This window comes from Mercenaria mercenaria, chromosome 13 (genome assembly GCF_021730395.1).
Source record: "Mercenaria mercenaria strain notata chromosome 13, MADL_Memer_1, whole genome shotgun sequence".
NCBI classification, from domain to species: Eukaryota; Metazoa; Mollusca; class Bivalvia; order Venerida; family Veneridae; genus Mercenaria; species Mercenaria mercenaria.
In genome coordinates this window covers 37,648,285-37,668,179 of record NC_069373.1, presented here as the reverse complement: position 1 = coordinate 37,668,179, position 19,895 = coordinate 37,648,285, and the positions used below count along the sequence as shown (strand labels likewise).

At 36.1% G+C, this 19,895-nt stretch overlaps 1 protein-coding gene across 2 annotated transcripts; it reads left to right on the top strand.

Annotated features, from left to right (window-relative positions):
* Positions 1-1,859: 1,859 nt before the first annotated feature.
* LOC123528773 (uncharacterized) lies at positions 1,860-13,776 on the top strand. 2 transcript variants are annotated; one of them, XM_045308759.2, is made up of 3 exons: positions 1,860-1,965; positions 10,706-12,639; positions 13,267-13,776. In XM_045308759.2, the coding sequence occupies exons 2-3, from the start codon at positions 10,741-10,743 to the stop codon at positions 13,510-13,512; spliced, it is 2,145 nt and encodes a 714-aa protein (XP_045164694.2). In that variant the 5' UTR covers positions 1,860-1,965; positions 10,706-10,740; the 3' UTR covers positions 13,513-13,776. The 2 variants fall into 2 exon arrangements, with proteins under 2 accessions (XP_045164694.2, XP_045164693.2); XM_045308758.2 differs by having other exon boundaries at positions 1,866-2,022.
* Positions 13,777-19,895: the final 6,119 nt, after the last annotated feature.

Here is a 19,895-nt window from a genome sequence, read left to right as displayed (position 1 = left end):
TTGTAATTCCTTACAATGCCGCTGCTGCTCGGGCAGAATTGACATCCTATTTTAATTCGTTAAAGCGGTCGTTGAAATTCCAGAGAAATCCCCTTTTTCTCGATACCATCATAATCAAAGGCGCTAAAAGATTCTGTCAGACGTCTCGATCTACAACAATTTCAAAAAAACTCGCTCTGCCATGGCATCAAATACTAGATCTTAATATTACTCTTCGTGTACACCGACCACAGTTCCCAACTTTCAGCAACAAATTGCAAACGCCAGACTCCCTACATATTTGTGACGTTTTTCCAGCAGAGGTATAGTATCAAGAGCGAGAAATAGTGGATAATTATTAAATGCAGATCTACCATTCGTACAGTTTCATATCATCATATCATATCATATCATATCATATCATATATTCATATCATAGGGAACCTTAAACTTTCTTTTTAACAGAAAAAGTGGACGAACACGAACTGAGGGTCAAGTATGAAACTGTGGCATCTGGGGTTAAAACTAGTTCACTAGGTCAAATCGTCAAAAATCGTAAGCACATCAGAGACCATCTTTTTACCTGATTTATACAAAACATTGTCAAAGTATTTATTATGATTATTTGAAATTATTTGAAATTAGTACAATACTTGGTCACTATGTCAAATCAAAGAAAAACTTTGTTAGCACTGTAGAGAGCACAACTTGTACCCGATTTACTGATTTATGTTAAATATTGTAAGAATGTTTTGTGTTAATGAAATCTTTTCCAAGTCGAAACTGAAAATATGAAACATAATGACTTGGTTATAATGTTATGAAGAAAAAATATATCAGTTGCTTGTTAAATCTTATTTTCGATTATTTATTTTTAATATATTTTAAAGGTTTAAATATTTGATTCGCATATTGGAAAGTATCATTGAATCCATTTATTTTTATTACCTACCATCATGGTTCTGATCTTAAAAATTCATGTGCAGTATCGAAAAAAGAGCTTCTCCAACCATGTAATTATGCATACTTTCTATGTGGACAGTTGCTTTATTGGGTTAAATGGGAATGGCAATTGTTGTTGTTCTTATTAACTTGTTTACTCAATCTGCTGGGATTTCTTAAATCTTTTAAAGAAATGAAAGAATTTTCAAAAATTTAAAATGAGAAAGTTATAAGCATTTAAATATTTAATTAAAGTGGCGGCCATTTTGTTTCCATGGCAACAAAAACAAAATGGCAGATTTATTAAATTTCTGGCTACATTTTTTAGCTGTATTTGTAAAATAATTTCTACCTTTTTCAGCTATTATGAAAGAAATTACCATGTTTTACATCTTACACCCAAGAAACATATGAAATTGAAGTTATTTGCCAAGTAAAGAATTCAACAGTGTGTAAATGACGCTCAAAAACACACTAAAATGGCTGCCTCCGGCCATGACCAGCCATTTTCTTAAATTTCAAACTGCCATATCTTTTTCAATAGTGGTCCGAATTTTAAAACTCTTTCAACGTTAAGAAAGGCACGATAATTGCTTTCATATAAAATTAATTCATAACATATTTCCAATGGCTGCAGCACACATCAGGGCCCATTTTAAATATCTATATATAACTTACAGTCAGTGCTGGATAAAAATCAAAAGAAAAGTGCTGAGTATATGCAATACATTCGCTCTACACCTCCCTGGCATTTCTCGAAATTTGATTTTTATGGGGGTTTTTTCGCACTGGTATCAACGCAAATTTGTTGAATTTTCAAATTTACTGTCACTTGGCCCAAAAAAAACCCTATAGATATTTAGTATATTCTTGCCTAAAAACGCCTATGCAAATAGACCAATGAAACGACAGATAAGAAAATATGATAACCAATCTAAATTCATGAAACATTTCTAGTTAGACGATGGTTTCAAAATGGATGCGCCCACGAAGGAAAGAAAACGTGACTGTACTGAAGTAGAACTATGACTGTCTTTGCCAACTGTAAGCGCTGCATGATAGGAAAATAGCCCGCGATTTAAACGCAATTTAGTATTAACGGTATGTCCTACGTAGGTTTTGATAGTTTTAAAAGGCAGAGTACAGTGCTTAAAAAATTAGGGGCAGCACGAAAAACCCAAATCTACCCGAATCTATTGTATGGTAAACTAGAGGAGAAAAACCCAAGTCTCCAACTGGGCTCGGACCCCATGATCCTAAGGCGGACACTCAACCACGTCACTAAAGGGTTAACCCAACAGCAAGGCTGTTGGAAGTTGCCAAGTACACAACACTCCCCCCCCCCCCCCCTTTTACCTTTGCCTTTCTGGAGCTGTTTCTATCAGTTTCTATCCCATTCCCGCTCCCCTGGCAGCATAAAGCCGCACTACCCTCATCGCCATTTATGGTAAACTAGAGGAAAAACCCAAGTCTCCAACTGGGCTCGAACCTCCGACACCTTGATCCTAAGGCGGACACTGAAACATGTCTCTAAAGACTGTTTGAAGTGGCCAAATACACAAACATTGTTAACTTACTTTCCTACACGTAAGTTATAACAGTTTTTAGGCAGCAATGTCTAGAAGATCAGCTTCAACACAAGATTTTAATACTTGAAATCTAGTACATGCTTACCCAGTTCTATTTAGGAAGTGGCTATTCTTACGGTCCAGTAGGAATAGCCTCGCAGGCTATTCTTACGGCTCTCCCGTAAGAATAGTGAAAAGCCCGCAGATGTCTATTCCTATGGCAGTTTTGTATACATTGTACTGAAGTCATTCAACTGTTATATATAATTTCAAACGATTTCAGAAATGACATCACATTTGGTCATTGTGTTACAAATAAAATGTCAGGTCTGATTGTCATATTTCAATGTTATATTCCATGTTAGGGAATGAACATATTGTATGTTTTTGCCTAAATAAATTATTTTGAATCTCGTTATGTCAAGCTGATGTGTGATAAACATGTTTAGAGTGGTAAGAGATTTGTACTGTTGTGAAAATTTTGCATATATATACACGAAACGTAGATCAATAATTCTCTTACTGGTTTAGGCCTGCTTGAAAACACTTGGTCAATATTTTAAGTGTTTCAATAATGAATATCAATAACGTATGTATTTACATCTACAGCTGTACAACCAACAATTGTTTTCCAATTTATTTAGAAGACAAATTTCAGTGAAATAAATATTTTACACTTACAGTACAATAAATTCGTTGTTTTAAAATTGTTTGTTTATGTAACAAATGGAAGCAATGAAATGTAACAAAAATGTGTTATAATAGGGGAAATCCATAACCATCTGCGGACTTTTCATAATTCATACGGAAGAGCCGTAGGAAAGACACCTGCGGGCTTTTCACTATTCTTACGGGAGAGCCGTAAGAATAGCCTGCGAGGCTATTCCTACAGGACCGTAAGAATAGCCACTTCCTTCTATTTAATATGGTGTGCTTAACATGCATGTTTTTTTTCGTGGGGGGGGGGGGGTTGTTGCGCTTTTATAATTCTGTTAAAACTTAAATTTGTTTTAATTGTTGTATAGATGTAGGTTCCAAAGCTCTTCAGTCTTCAGAGCTAATGTCTTGCCAACTCAAAAGTAATTGTAGATCTATTGTATTGTATTGTATTGTAAACTTACAGTCGCTTGAATAAATTGTAACATAATCTATTCAATATACAAAAAGGAAGTGGCTAGGGGTACGGTATTGTATTGTACCTTACAGTCACATGAATAAATCATAACATAATCTATTTAATATACAAAAAGGAAGTGGCTAGGGGTCCGGTAGTCCAAAATATTAGACGTTTTTATGCTCATTTTACCTTCAACATTCATTGTTTTATTATTTTTCATTTTATTTTCGATTTGCAATGTAACGTCTAAACGGGTCCTAATCAATAGAATGTAGCATTTTCTTACACGTAAAATATACAATGTGCACAGGTTTAAACAGTTGAGCCTACTGTTATTTATCATATTCTGGTGATATTGTGTTAAAATTTACCTTTAAAACCCCTAATACTCAATTATATGTCAATTGTGTACAATTTTCAGTACACATTCCGCCATTTTGTATGCACATTCAGAAGGTTATAATATATCTAAAATCGGCTTAGACAAAAGCAGTTTTCCACGTAAATTATTTACGAGGTGATCTAGAGGAAAAATTTCATCTAAAATTGATTCAAAAAATAAATTGTGTTCATACATAAAAAGTAAAGTTTACGGAAATTTTTGACCTAGGCAGTTGAAAAAAGGAATTTTTTTTGGTGCAAGTAGTGTTCTTTCACTTCTGATTGAGTTTTATTGTTCATTATAAATTTGAAGATATAAGGTGACAAGGAGGTTGGTCGCACTCGCTACATCTTATGCATGGCGATCTGATAAGACCTGACATAACCAATAGACATCAAAATGTAAAAATATGTTATGTCAGGTCTTATTTATAGGACTAGGGGTCTGGCAACAGGACCTCTAAACCAGGAGGAGTCTAGAGGCCAAGTAATCAGTATACATGTACTATTATGTACTGTATTACCGGTTGCCGTTATTACGCTTTTTATGCCCCCGAAGGGAGGCATATAGTTTTTGAACCGTCGGTCTGTCTGTCCGCAATTTTTGTGTCCGGTCCATATCTTCGTCATCGATTGATGGATTTTCAAATAACTTGGCATGAATGTGTACCACAGTAAGACGACGTGTCGCGCGCAAGACCCAGGTCCGTAGCTCAAAGGTCAAGGTCACACTTAGACATTAAAGGATAGTGCATTGATGGGCGTGTCCGGTCCATATCTTTGTCATCGATGGATGGATTTTCAAATAACTTGGCATAAATGTGTACCACAGTAAGACGATGTGTCGCGCGCAAGACCCAGGTCCGTAGCTCAAAGGTCACGGTCACACTTAGACATTAAAGGATAGTGCATTGATGGGCGTGTCCGGTCCATATCTTTGTCATCGATGGATGGATTTTCAAATAACTTGGCATAAATGTGTACCACAGTAAGACGACGTGTCGCACGCAAGACCCAGGTCCGTAGCTCAAAGGTCAAGGTCACACTTAGACGTTAAAGGATAGAGCATTGATGGGCATGTCCAGTCCATATCTTTGTCATCGATGGATGGATTTTCAAATAAATTGGCATGAATGTGTACCACAGTAAGACGACGTGTCACACGCAAGACCCGTGTCCGTAGCTCAAAGGTCAAGGTCACAATTAGACGTTAAAGGAAAGTGCATTGATGGGCGTGTCCGGTCCATATCTTTGTCATCGATGGATGGATTTTCAAATAACTTGGCATGAATGTGTACCACAGTAAGACGACGTGTCGCGCGCAAGACCCATGTCCATAGCTCAAAGTTCAAAGTCACACTTAGATGTTAAAGGTCATTTTTCATAATAGTGCATTGATGGGCGTGTCCGGTCCATATCTTTGTCATTCATGCATGGATTTTAAAATAACTATGCATGAATGTGTGACGCAGTAAGACGACGTGTCGCGCGCAAGACCCAGCTCCGTAGGTCAAAGGTCCTAAACTCTAACATCGGCCATAACTATTCATTCATAGTGCCATCGGGGGCATTTGTCATCCTATGGAGACAGCTCTTGTTTGTAAATATTTTAAGGCATAAGGGGTTCAAGGCATATTGAATATTATATTTTAACAGTGATTTCCCGTAGTCACCATCAAAAATACTTAAGTAAACATTATTTTATTATTTTAATTAATCAGTCCTGCGAAAAACAAAAATTTGATAAAAGCTTCCAATTACTGCATACAAATTGCTATTTATTATCTATCCAGGATTAAAGAATTATAAATACTTCTTATTTTCATGTCACTTACAATGTATTTAAAACAGCGAGAAAAGTATGAGAGCAAACTTTTGAAATCATCTCCCAATTTTAGAAATAAGATATACTCACCTCTTTGTAAATACCGTTCTCAGTATTCGTATTGATTACTGGACCTCTAGACAGCCCGAACCTCTAGACTCCAGGTCTAGAGGTCCGGTTACTGGACCCCTAGCCACTGCCAAACAAAAAAGAAAAACTAGGGTGTTGGGGTTGTAGCCAATAAGAATAACGAGTATTTATTGGAAGTGCATACCAGTAAAGTACAGGTGTCCCCAATGTCATCATAGATATCACGCTGTACATAACATAATGCAGGTCACACTAAATAGCTACCACAAGCCAGTCGGCGATATACCATTTTCAATTCTGTCACAGTGTAAACATGGGTCATTTTTACACAATTTTAGATATATTTTTTAATGAAAGTTTATAATATTTTGTTGCAAATGCAAAGAAATAAGTTATTAAATTAAAATAATACCGGTAACAGAATAGGTTTATTTCACTTATAAATGATGACAATTTTAATGTACCGGTAAAACAACACAATATTGACTCATTAGCTATTAAGAGGGCTGCCATTTTTGAATTTTTTCATTCTTCATGCAGTCATATGACTTAAACAAACTGTTGTGCCAAAGTCATAAATTTACATGTTTTTCCATAAATTTTGTAAAAATAGATCTGTAAGTGAGGCACCTAAAGGGGAAAGTTAAAAATTTAAAAGTAATACAAATGCAATTTTAAGAATTTTTAACCCAAAATTAGTTCAATTTGAGTCTTATAAATATCTCAGAAATGGTTAAATATAGAAAGTTTCCGGAGGTTCCATCGCACAGATGCATATATATTTTAGCAATAAGAAGTTGAGATGAAGTAATAATCTGGTTTCGCATAGAAGCGCAAGCCTCTTTCACAACTTCATGCCAACCCCCAAGTACGCACACCTGTTTTGGCACCTGTGTCGCATGGATTTGGAACCAATAAAAGTAGTTTTTAACTATGTCTTTCTTTAGACTGTCTTTCATTTGACACTATCTTAAGAGCTGTACATGTCTGTGCCATTTAGAACTTTCCCTGAAAGTTAGCACAATGTGCACACTTGTTTCTAAACAAATTACTTCCCTTTACAAATACTGTTCAATTTTGAGAATGTGATTGTCCTACTTTTGACAGATAAATTGTAACAATCACCAGGTTTAACACATTATAACTTTGTAACAGATAAAGATAAAAGAACATGGTTTTCACCATTGTTTCTCTTGAAAACAGATCTTTCTAACAATGTACAGCATGTGCCATTTATTTAAAAGAAAAAGAACTTGCTTGTGATCGCTACACTAAAAGTTTAACAGCCAATACTCGATGCGTTGCCAGATCTGAAAATATGTCCCCAAACATAAATTATCACATATGAATCACCATACTGAAACTATACTTCTCCCTCTGACCCCCCGCCCCCAACCACTCCTCATCCAGTTGTATGTAAGCAGGTTTCTCGACAACTACTTGGCCAAATGTTTTCAAACTTCACACACGTATTTGGCATCATTGGGAGACCTTACATGACAAGTTTAATAAATTTAGCTTTCATTTTAGCAAAATTATGCCCCTTTTTCAGCTTACAAAATTTTGCTGAAGGTTTTTTAGTATATGGTGAAAGGGCTTCAAATAGTCAAGGCTGCTGTCAATTTTCAAAATGATTTTACTGAAATTTTTCTTGGACGACCCTTTACTAAAGTGCTTCAGGCTATGTTGATTTGTTAGAAAACATGCACCAGGTTTTCTTTATAATGCCCCCACCCCCTTTCCAGTCAACTTAAGCTTACATAGGACCAGTTAAAAAGTTAAGACTTTTATTTACGACGTCATACGTATGAGTATGATCCTTTTGATAAAACGTGACGTGAACATAAGAACAGCCATACGACCAAATCTTAGCTATGACAGGGCGTACAACCGATGATAAAATGGGACCCTTGAGTATATTGCTTTGCACACGTCGGTCACAGCAGTCTGTACGTCTGTCAGTAGAGCGAACTGTGTCTGCCCAATGACTTGAGAACCACTTTACCTAGAACATTCGAACTTGGTAGCTTGATTGGGCTTATTAAGAAGATGATCTTTATTGTTTTTTAGGTCAATAGGTCAAAAGTAAAGGTCACTGGGGCATGAACCTTGAAATCAGTTACCACACAATAAATTCAGAACCTCTTGATCCAGGACTTTCAAACTTGATAGCATGAGTTGGCTTATGAGGTAGATGATACCTTTTGTTTTTTCGGATCATTTAGTCAAAGGTCAAGGTCAAAGGGGTCGATGAAACTTTGACAAAGAGCACCACTTGCCGGCTGTCTCACATGATAGCATTTTGGTTATAGAATATCACATGATTTTCTAATCTAAAAAGGCCATCATTCTTGCAAAAAGCAGATAGAGTTATGTTCTTGAGTTCAGTGTCCACTTATGTGGTGAAAAACTGTTGCAGTTTTAGCATAGCTTTGATAGTTTATGAGAAAAGTGACTTAAACATAATATCAACCAAGAAATGATTTTCTAAGTCCAAAAGGGCAATAAATCTTGCAAAAGCAGATGGAGTTATGTTTCTTGCTGTACAGGTCAATTATGATGGTGAACAAGTGTTGCAGTTTTAAGAATAGCTTTGATAGTTTAGGAGAAAGCTGACCTAAACTAAACTTAACAAGAAATGATTTTCTAAGTCAAAGGGGCAATAATCTTGCAAAAAGCAAGTGGAGTTATGTTTCTTGATGTCGGTCTGCTTATGATGGTGAAAAGTATTCGAGTTTCAAAGCATAGCTAGCTTGATAGTTTAGGAGAAAGTGACCTAACATAAACTTAACCAAGAAATCTGATATTTTCTAAGACAAAGGGCATAATCTTGCAAAAGCAGATGGAGTTATGTTTCTTGCTATACAGGTCAGCTATATGTGAACAATTTCCAAGTTCAAGCATAGCTTGATAGTTTAGGAGAAAAGCTACTAAATAAACTTACAGTCACGCCGACGCCGACAACGCTCAGTGACGACAATAACTTATCATTTTTTTTTTCAAAAAATCAGATGAGCTAAAAATGGTTTCTGCTCAATAAATTGAGAACCACTTGACCCAGAACATTCACACATGATAGCCTGATTGGACTTATGAAGTAGATAACCCCTATATTGTTTTTGTGGCCAATAGATCAAAGGTCACAGAGGCTTGAACCTTGAAAACGTTTTCTGCTCAATAATTTGAGAACCACGTGACTCAGAAGCTTCAAACTTGGAAGCATGATTGGGTTGATGAAATAAGTTTGTTTTGGGCAAGGTCACAGGGACCTGAAGATTGAAAACTGTTTCTGCACAGTAACTTGACAACCACTTGACCTAGAACCTTCAATCTTGATAGCATGATTAGGCTTACGATGTAGATTGGCCCGTATTGTTTTGGAGGTTAGTAGGTCAAGGTCATAGTGATGACGAGACTGAAAATGGGACAACCTGTCATGGGGGCGTATATGTTTAACAGGTCTTGTTTAATATATATACCGTATAGCAGGTTATTTCTGCGGTCAGAATATTTTGCCTTTTGGCCCCAAAAATTGTGAAACAAATTTCTGCGTGTTTAATTTCTGCGTTTTCACATAAAAGGAAAAGAAATTTCTGCGTTTTTTTGGTGCAAAAGAGGAGGTAATTCCACGCATGATCGGGCGTTATGAGAATGATAGCATATGAAAACAATAAACTAGATTACCAGTAACTTTGTAAAATAACTTTGCATTTAATAAATACATTGCAAGATATAATAACATGAGAATTGAAAAAAAAAATACAAACCCAGCAACAATTGCACAAACAACAACTGCAAACTACGGTATATCGGCAAAACGGTTACACTTATATAAAAGTATAGTTAGGAAGATCTTTAATTACAAGGTGTTAATAAGAACAACACAATTGAAATTCACTCAGTTTATTTCATTCAGACAAGAAAAATGTTTTCTGAGGTATGGACTTTGATTGGCCACCACACCTAATTATACCATTATCGGTAATTGCCAGATGGCGACGGTAATTTCCAATGATTAGACCATGCCATTGTGAACTTCGGATTACATAGGGAAACATAGCGTGAAACAACGTTGGTGAAAAAGTGTATTTTTTTTGCGTTTTAAATTTTTGCTGGATGAATATTCTGCTTGAAATATTTTTGTGATTCTACTGAGAGACCGCAGAAATATCCCCCCCCCCACCCCCGTAGAAATAACCCGCTATATGGTAGTATAGAGTTTCCTTTCAGACACTGCTGGCCTAATTTCAAAATAATTTTGAATGAAAGATTCCTTATAGGAATCTTCTACAGATCTTGAATGTTCAATGTATTTTGATAATGCTTTGTCAAAGAATATGGTTGCTAGATTGAATGCCCACTTTTCGCTATATGATATCTGTATATAGTAAAAGCTTTAAAAATCTTATCTTCAGCAAGTGCTGGCTGGAGTTGGAAATAACACCACACAAATGTTCCTTGGGTGACCATCTACAAAGATTGTTCAAATATTTCTGATTTGATGACAAACAAGGCTGCGAGAGCTAAAGAAATAAAATAAAATCTTCAAATAGCATCACTCTCATAACAGGGCCTTGCAGAACTTTAGAAATATTACTTCTGTAATAAAAATCTCTGTTGATTCAGACTTGTATTTAAAATTGTATTTAAAAGTACCGCATACTTTCTACAAAACAGTGCATACATATCTTTGGGTGTGTCTGTTGGGGGATGTTTAAATTTGATTGTGTTCCCTATTTGCATGAAAAGATTTAGTTAAATATGAACAAAAACATTTTAACGATTTGTTTCTTTTTCTTTCAGGTTTACACTAATTATTTGATTTGTACTGCTACATAATGTTCAGAACAATACAAACTGCTGTGCAGACAGAAAGTCTGGACCTGTTACAGTCTTTGATGAATGATTTAGACATAGAATTAACAGAAGAGGAATACAGGCAGCTTCTTCTTGATGCGATACTGTTCCAGAAATATCACAGTCTTGAAATTCTTGTGAACGAAGCATTGTATAACCCTTATTCCTCGGAAGATCTGGAAGATAACAATTTAACAACAATTTTACAGGTTGCATTAGATCGGTATGATATTGAAGCTGTTAAAATTTTGTCATCAGGAGCATATGGCCAATTGACTAAACATGAAATCAGAACTCTTGTGAAGGAAGTTGTAGACGAAATTAGTAGTGATGAATCTAACAACTTTAATGAACACAAATTGAAACTTCTAACTTTTAGTTCTGATGAAGACACACACAAACTTGTACGTGAATGTTTGATGTCAAGTAAGATAGTTGATCAAATTCCATCAATTTCATGGTTATTTGATCTTCTGAGATATGGGCCTTGTCTAAGTAGTGACATTTGCAAGAAAGCCTTTATGGAAATGGAAAAAGGTGATTGGCTGGAAGCCGAGAAAACACTATTCAAAGTCAACCAATCAAATAATATAAACCAACCAGTCACGGTCTTTTATCCACTTGAAGAATCTGAGGAAAGCTGGACTCTCCTTGGTTATGCTGTTTTGAAAAACAGAATGATTCTGGTAAAGCTGTTGTTAGCAAAAGGAGCGTCAGTTGATAGTGTGTGCCACATAGATTCACGACAAGGAAAAGATTTGCATGTAACACCTCTTGAAGTGGCTGTTACTAACAATTTGTATGAAATTTCATCACTTCTCCTGCAAAAACTTGCTACATATCGCTTACATGATATGAGAAACTTGCTACAGACAGCTGTATGGAACGAAAACACGGCTTTGTTGCAAATTTTGCTGGAGTCTTCAAGTGGTATAGAAAATATAGAGGAATGGTATGAAGAATCACTAAAGGAGGTGAGAAACTTCGAAAAAAGGACATTAATTTCTCGTCTTTTCAGGAACTATATACGATTTGGAACTCCTAAATTGAACAGATGTCAAGAGGTATTAATGGTCATGTTTGAAGGTACAGAACAAGAAGCACTGGACGAAATACAAGGTTTAGAAGACCAGGAAATCGATGAAGTCATAAGATTTAGATCTTGTGTTGGCAGAAGTGTGCAAGAGAGACCAGCAGAACAAATAGAGGAAGGCAATGTGCACAGGCGTGACTGGACATTATTATTGTATGCAGTTAAAATGAACCAGATGGAAATTGTTAAAAAGTTAATCAAGCGTGGAGCAGATGTGAATCGCAGTTGCGCAATCTACATTGACCACCATGATGATGAAAAGGTGCGAGCATTGACAGTAGCTGTAGATGAAACAAATTTAGAAATGTGCAAGTTCCTCATGGACAATGGAGCATGCATTAAGCTCACAAGACCAGAACCTTGGTTCTCCCGTAATGAATTTAAACCATGTTCAGTCTTACCGTATGCATTTAGGCGTCAAAATTTGTCAATCATTCAGCTTCTTATTGAACGTACTGATGATCCAGGTGATGTTTTCATTTCGTTCTGCTTTTGTGTCAATGAAAATATAGAAAGTGGAATCATAGCAAAGATATTTAGCTTAGAAAATATGAATACTCTTCTGCATGGCAATACACTTACAACTACGGACTGGATGAAATTGGTGTTGGTATGTTCATGTTGCGAAAACACATCTCTCGCTATGAGGCGATGCAGGTATCTGCTGATAAATATACTTCTGGGATATTATGGCTTTATCCCCAAAGAGTTGAAAGAAGCAGTTGAAACATTAGAAGAACGTTGCAGTATTTCAGAGGGTATCCGGAACAACATTCTGTCTCAGAAGGTAAACAGTAAACATTTAACAAGATTGTTATTTTCTTACATGTGAGTTAGAATTAATTCACAAATTCGCAAGAGTTAAAAAGGTAGGCATTCACATTTTATGGCATTTTTCACTTTTCAGTATTCTGTTAGAAATTTATCTAAGCAACAAAAAGAACAATTGAATAGAGTAAGATCTCCGTTAGAAGTATTTGTTTTATTGTTGTTGTTTTTTTTTAATGTAATAACCCCCCCCCCCCACCCCACTTTAATATAAAAATATTTAAAATGCAGAGTATGTCTTTTAATTTCAATATAATGATTTCTAGTTTTACGTTTGCTTTTGATAAAATTAATATCAGTATAGTTTAACAATATGAAACAAAAGGCAAGTTTTAAAGCTGTGTGTAGCTTCATTTATTTCCTACATTTCTTGGTTGCGCAAATGGGATGTGGTCGTATCAATAGGATGGATAAAATGTCTTTCACAGAAGAATTTTCATGACATTCATAATATTGTGTTTGTCTAAATTCTAAATTTCAGCAATTTACTCCAAATAACATTTAAGATACTGGCAAGAAACTTAGTGTTGTATAAGATGTGTTAACCATACATATATCACTTGTTACAGAATTTATTATTTTTTAGGTTATTAACTGGTTCCATGAGAAAGCCAAGACCTTCCCAGACTTGAAGAAAATGTGCAGATTAGTTGTACGTCAGTCTTGTCGCCCATGTACGGAGTCCAGCCTACAGACACTTGGTCTGCCATCAGAACTACAGAGATTTCTAGATCATCCCTTGAAAGATGATTTAAATTCTGAGCCTTTGAGTGATATTGAAAAGCTGTCATTGGACGATGAAGATGACATTTTCTGCTTAGAAATAAGATAACATTTGAATCCTGTAGCTAATAATAGTGATTGAAGTACAATTAACTTGCATTGACTTGGCAATATAAATCAAGTAACCTACCACAATGCCACTGTAGAAATCTCCACAAGGGACCTTTCCTTTTGTAGTGATTTTATTAATATGATACTTCTAATGGAAGGGATTGTTTGCATAGTCAAAATATGTCATATTATTTAGATATATGTTATATGATATCATAAGAAGATATGTAGATTTTGAAGAAACGCAACATAAAATTGAAAAGTTTCACTTGATTCCTTGAGGACTATTCAGATAAGATGTTGTGCGCTCGAGATAAGAGGTCTTGCTCATGAGATAAGATGTCGAGCGCAGTAGATAATACTTCGAGCACACGAGATAACATGTCATGCGCTCGAGATAAGATATGGTGCGCTCACGATAAGATGTCGTCCGCACGAGATAAGATGTCGTGTGCACGAGATAATTTAATCTTAAAAGAATAAATGCATGTCCTAAACATACCACCGTACCCACAAGAGTTAGTGTGCTGATGTTGTGGTTCGACTCTGGTTAGGTAAACAAATGAAGTTAAGCCATAGCTTAAAGGAATCAACTATCAGAAAATAGTAGTTTCGCTTAAGCTATGGTACCAAGGATTAGTTTTCTGTGTATATAAAGCCAGGTTTAGTGGTGTTCAGCCTTTTATATCGACGACAAAAACAACTCTCTGTGTGTGTGTGTGTGTGTGTGTGTGTGTGTGTGTGTTAAGCCATAGCTTAAAGGAATCAGCTATCGGAAAATAGCAGCTTCGCTTTAGCTATGGTACCGAGGATTAGTTTTCTGTATATAAAAAGCCAGGTTTAGTGGTGTTCAGCCTTTTATATCGACGACAAAAACTCTGTGTGTTTGTGTTTAACGTCTTTTTCAACAATTTTTCAGTCATATAAACGACGGTGTCTACTTGTAGCATTGAGCGCAGTGCCCAACTTTATAGTGTGCCTCACTGGAATATCACGCCGTAGACACGTGACATGATACCCCACCCAGTCAAATTATACTAACACCGGGCTGACCAGTCCTAGCACTACCCTCTTAATGCTGAGCGCCAAGCGAGGAAGCTACTAGTACCAATTTTTACGTCTTTGGTATGACGCGGCTGTAGATCAAATATTGTCTGCCTGACCAGTTGTTGAGAAAAGGGCCTATTTAGTGTTTCTTTCACTTTTGATCATTGCTTTTATGTTGGTATGATCTCTTAACACTTGGTTTTGCAGTGATTCAGGCAGGTATGCAAATTTTGATTCCATACCTCATGTTTTTATTCCGATGTAAATGAGATGTGGAACCAAAATTTGTAGACCTGCTTGGCGCCATATAACCTATACTGTGTTGATGCGCCGTAAAACCCAAATAAATAAATGTTGGTATCATTTATAGGTCGACTAAGAGCTATTCTTACATGCTTTTTCATAGTTGCCATCTCTACTTCAAATAACCTTTTCTAACGCACTACGTGATAGATTTTTACGTCATAGTTGTTGAAATTGTTCCCCAACACTGTGCTTACGGCCCGCCAGAGCTAAATTGGAAAGGCTTTAATATGTTTTCCTTTTACGAGTTGTTGGATGTATTTTCCAAATACATTTCCAGAAGCAAGATCAAAAATTGAAGAAAGGAAAACATCTTGCTTTTTTGTTTCTTCAAAATTCTGCTTGTGAATATTCAAATCACAATTAAATAAACCTTAAAACTTGTCGGTGCCGTCATAACTTAAGTTAATTCAACACGTTCGGGTTTTTTTCAACAATCTAGAATTTGATTAAACCCTGAATTTTCAAAACTTTAAAATATACTTAGAAAATCTGGCATTTTAAAAAGTTATGATCGTCTGCTCAAATTTTTACTGGACTGGTTTGAAAACTTTTGACCTAAGGTTTCATAAAGGGAGTCTATGTGAAAATCACATTTTTTATTAGCTCACCTGAGCCAATGGCTCATGATGAGCTATTGTGACCGCTCAATGTCCGTCGTGTGTCGTCCGTCGTGCGTCCGTCAACATTTTCTAAAAAAAATCTTCTTGAAAACCACTAGGCAGAATTACACCAAACTTCACAGGAATGATCCTTGTGTGACCCCTTTCAAAATTGTTCAAAGAATTGAATTCCATGCAGAACTCTGGTTGCCATGGCAACCAAAAGGAAAAACTTTAAAAATCTTCTTCAAAAAAAAAACAGAAGCCCTAGAGCTTAGATATTTGGTGTGAAGCATTGCCTAGTGGACCTCTAGCAAATTTGTTCAAATCATGACCCCAGGGTCAAAATTGACTCTGCCCCAGGGATCACTTGATTTTACGTAGGAAAATCTTTAAAAAATCTTTTTCTCAAAAACCAGAAGGCGTAGAGCTTAGATATTTGACTTGTAGCATTGCCTAATGGACCTTTACTAAAATTGTTCAAATCATGACCCCGGGGTCAAAATTGACCCCGCCCCAGGGGTCACTTGATTTTACATAGGAAAAATCTTCAAAAAATTTCTAAAAATAAACCAGAAGGCCTAGGGCTCAGATATTTCACATGTAGCATTGCCTAGTGGCCCTCTACAAAATTTATTCAAACATGACCCCCGGGGTCAAAATTGACCCCGCCCCAGGGGTCACTTGATTTTACATAGGGAAAATCTTCAAAAAATTTCTAAAAATAAACCAGAAGGCCTAGAGCTTAGATATGTCACATGTAGCATTGCCTAGTGGACCTTTACAAAATTTGTTCAAATCATGACCCCAGGGGTCAAAATTGACCCCGCCTCAGGGGAAACTTGATTTTACATAGGAAATTCTTCAAAAAAATCTAAAAATAAACCAGAAGGCCTAGAGCTTAGATATTTCACATGTAGCATTGCCTAGTGGAACTCTACAAAATTTGTTCAAATCGTGACCCATCAGGGTCAAAATTGACCCCGCCCCAGGGGTCACCTGATTTTATATAGGAAAATCTTCAAAAAGTTCTAAAAATAAACCAGAAGGCCTAGATCTTAGATATTTGACTTATAGCATTGCCTAGTAGACTTCTACAAAATTTGTTTAAATCATGACCCCGGGATCAAATTGACCCTGCCCCATGGGGTTACTTGATTGTACATAGAAAATTCTTCAAAGTTTTCTTAAAATAAACCTAGAAGGCCTAGAGTCTTAGATTTTTGACTTGTAGCATTGCCTAGTGGACTCTACAAAAAAAAATTTTCCCAATCATGACACCCAGGAGGTCAAAATTGACCCCGCCCGAGGGGCGTCATGACTGCTGATTATTACATAGAAAATTAATTTCTAAAAAAATAAACTGAAGGCCTTAGATCATAATGATATTTGACATGTATGCATTGCTCTAGTAGACTTTCTACACAAATTTGTTCAAATCATGACCCCGCCCTATGGGGTTACTTGACTGTACATAGAAAAATCTTCAAAATTTTCTAAAAATAAACCAGAAGGCCTAGAGCTTAGATATTTGACATGTAGCATGTTTTAACATTAAAAAGATAGTTAAGTTGCCGTTGTAATAAATTTACTCACCTGTTTAATACATAAAGTGATTTTCATGCCGTACGCTGAATCCAGACTTTATTCCACGTTTTCTAGATAAATGACGTTAGGCCATTACTTCCGGTTTATCAAACGTGCAGAACTGCCTGTTGCAAAGGTGTAAGAGCTTTTGATGTAATTAATATGATTAACCCATTTATTTGCTAACCTGAACCAAACGTTAAGAGTGGACTGTAAGCATAAGGGGATGATCTGACGTCAGTTGTCCTTACTCTTATGCTACCAGTTTTAATAATTTTTTTTGACCCAGTTTTATTGAAACTTGGTGAGAATACTTGCTCAAGAAAATGTCACACGAGATCGATACTAGGTCACTTGGGGTCAGAAAAGGTCACAATTTCAAATCATAGCTAAGTTTGCCAACATAAAACATACCCGTTAAGAATATTTGTGTTTATGAAATCTAGGTCTAGTGTTTTGATCATATAGCGAGAAAAGTGGGTCATTAGGTCAAGAAAAGAAAAACTTGGTTAAAATTTTGAACACATAGAAAAATACTTCCAATGAAAATCTAACTTGTATTAAGCGCTATATGAACACAATTTAAACGAGAGGATGTTAAAATTTCAAACAAATCCATTCCCTGACCCAAATCCTACAAACCTAAAACACTATCGAGTTCACATGTTCTGCTTGGTACACGTAGACGCTAATCAGAATATGTATCTGTATTTAATACTGGCCAAGTGTCATCTTCTTTAAAAAAAACTAGGTCACTGGGTGAAACCATAGTTAAACCTTAAACAACATTTTACCCGTTATTTATGAAAGTTGGTCAGAATATGTGTAGGTAAAATTTAGATCTGCGTCATACTGGATAAAGACTTAGGTCGCTATGTCAAAACATGGAAACATGTAAAAGAACGGCAATTAATGCATTTCTATCTGAACTGGATGAAATGTGGTCAGGATGTCTACTTTGTTATACTTCTGGCACGTATGAAATTGGCATTTATGTTTTCAAACACTAGTCATATTGAATGGTAGTTAAACCTTTACTCCACTGTAGGGATCGAATTTTCAATCTGGTTTATGTGAAATCTTGTCAGAATGTTTGTATTGGTAAAATTAATGGTCATTGTGAAACTGGGTTACTTGGGCGTAAAATCTAGGTTACTGGATCAAATCATAGATAAACATTAGCACCCTATAAATCAGATTTTGACTGACTCTTTATGAATCTAACTTGCCCATACAATACAAGAATCCTATTATTGTCTATTTATCTCCCATTTCTTGTACTTTTCCTTTAAATTGCTGGACAATAGATTTAAATGTCTCCCCCTACTATTGTATTTGCCATGTCCGTCCGTCCGTCCGTCCACACTTCATTTCCGATATATAACTGGAAAACCATTTGACCTAGAACCTTCAAACTTCATAGGCCGGCAGGGCTTATGGAGTAGACGACCTCTATTGTTTTTGTGGTTACTCCATTAAAGGTCAAGGTCACAGAGGCCTGAACATGGAAAACCATTTCCGACCAATAGCTTGAGAACCCCTTGACCCAGAATGTTGAAACTTCATAGAGTGATAGGACTTACAGAGTAGATGACCCCTATTGTTTTGGGGGTCACTCTATTAAAGGTCAAGGTCGCAGCGGACAGAACGTGGAAATCCATTTCCAGTCAAAAACTTGAGAACCATTTGAATAATTTGTCACAATTTGAATACGTTTGAGACACTAGCCTCGAACTCTACTTTAGGAGCACATGTAATTAAAGTCTTTTTCCATCCCTAGAACCTTCAAATTTCATAGGGTGGTAGGACTTACAAAGTAAATGACTCCTATTGTTTTTGGGATCACTCCTTCAAAGGTCAAGATCACAGGTGCCTGAACATAGAAAACACTTTTCAATCAATAACTTCTGAACCACTTGACACAGAATGTTGAAACTTAATAGGATGATTGGACATGCAGAGTAGATCGCCCCTACTGATTTTGGGGTCACTCGATCAAAGGTCAAGGTTACAGGAGCCTGAACATGGAAAACCATTTCCAATTCATAACATGAGAACCACTAGGTCCAGAATGTTTAAACTTAGTGGGATGATTGGACATGCCAAGTAGATGATCCCTATTGTAGCCATCAATCAGTGTATCTGACTTCTGCTCCTGTCCCCTATTGACTATTTGCCTATACGACTATGCATTGGCGGAGACATGCGCTTTTCTACAAAAGCATCTTCTAGTTGAAATTGATGAAACCTGACAACAGTACATGGAAATATGCGGTCCAGATGTAGATAACTAGAACTCGCCAGTTGCTCTTAATTCATGTGTAAACAAAGGTTTCGAAGCTTTGGAGGGAAATGGAGTAAAAGTTGAACTTATGACAATGAAAGAAAGTGAGACATACAACTTGGCAACTGTCTATGTTAGAAATTGTAAAAGAAATTGTAAAATTAAGAATCTTTGTCCTTGAATAATTATTGATTGGCCATCCTTTTTTAGCTCGACTTTTCGAAGAAAAAGTAGAGCTATTGCACTCGCCCCGGTGTCGCCGTTGGTTTAAGTTTTTGATAAAGTCAAATATCTCTGTTACTTTCAAAGCTATTGACTTGAAGCTTAAAATAGTTATTTACTATCAAAGTCTACACCAGGAGAAACAATCCCCATAACACTGATTTGAATTTTGACAGAATTATGCCCCTTGTTAACTTAGACTTTTTGGTTGAAGTTTTTGATAAAGTCAAATATCTCTGTTACTATCAAAGCTATAGACTTGAAATTTAAAATACTTATTTACCATCAAAGTCTACACCAGGAGAAACAATCCCCATAACTCTGATTGAATTTTGA

What these genes read in the sequence shown, in the direction of transcription:
- LOC123528773 (XM_045308759.2), top strand. Translation starts at nt 10,741, where the DNA reads ATGTTCAGAACAATACAAACTGCTGTGCAGACAGAAAGTCTGGACCTG. An exon ending in ACAACATTCTGTCTCAGAAG is followed by an intron (nt 12,640 to 13,266) that starts GTAAACAGTAAA and finishes ATTATTTTTTAG; the next exon opens with GTTATTAACTGGTTCCATGA.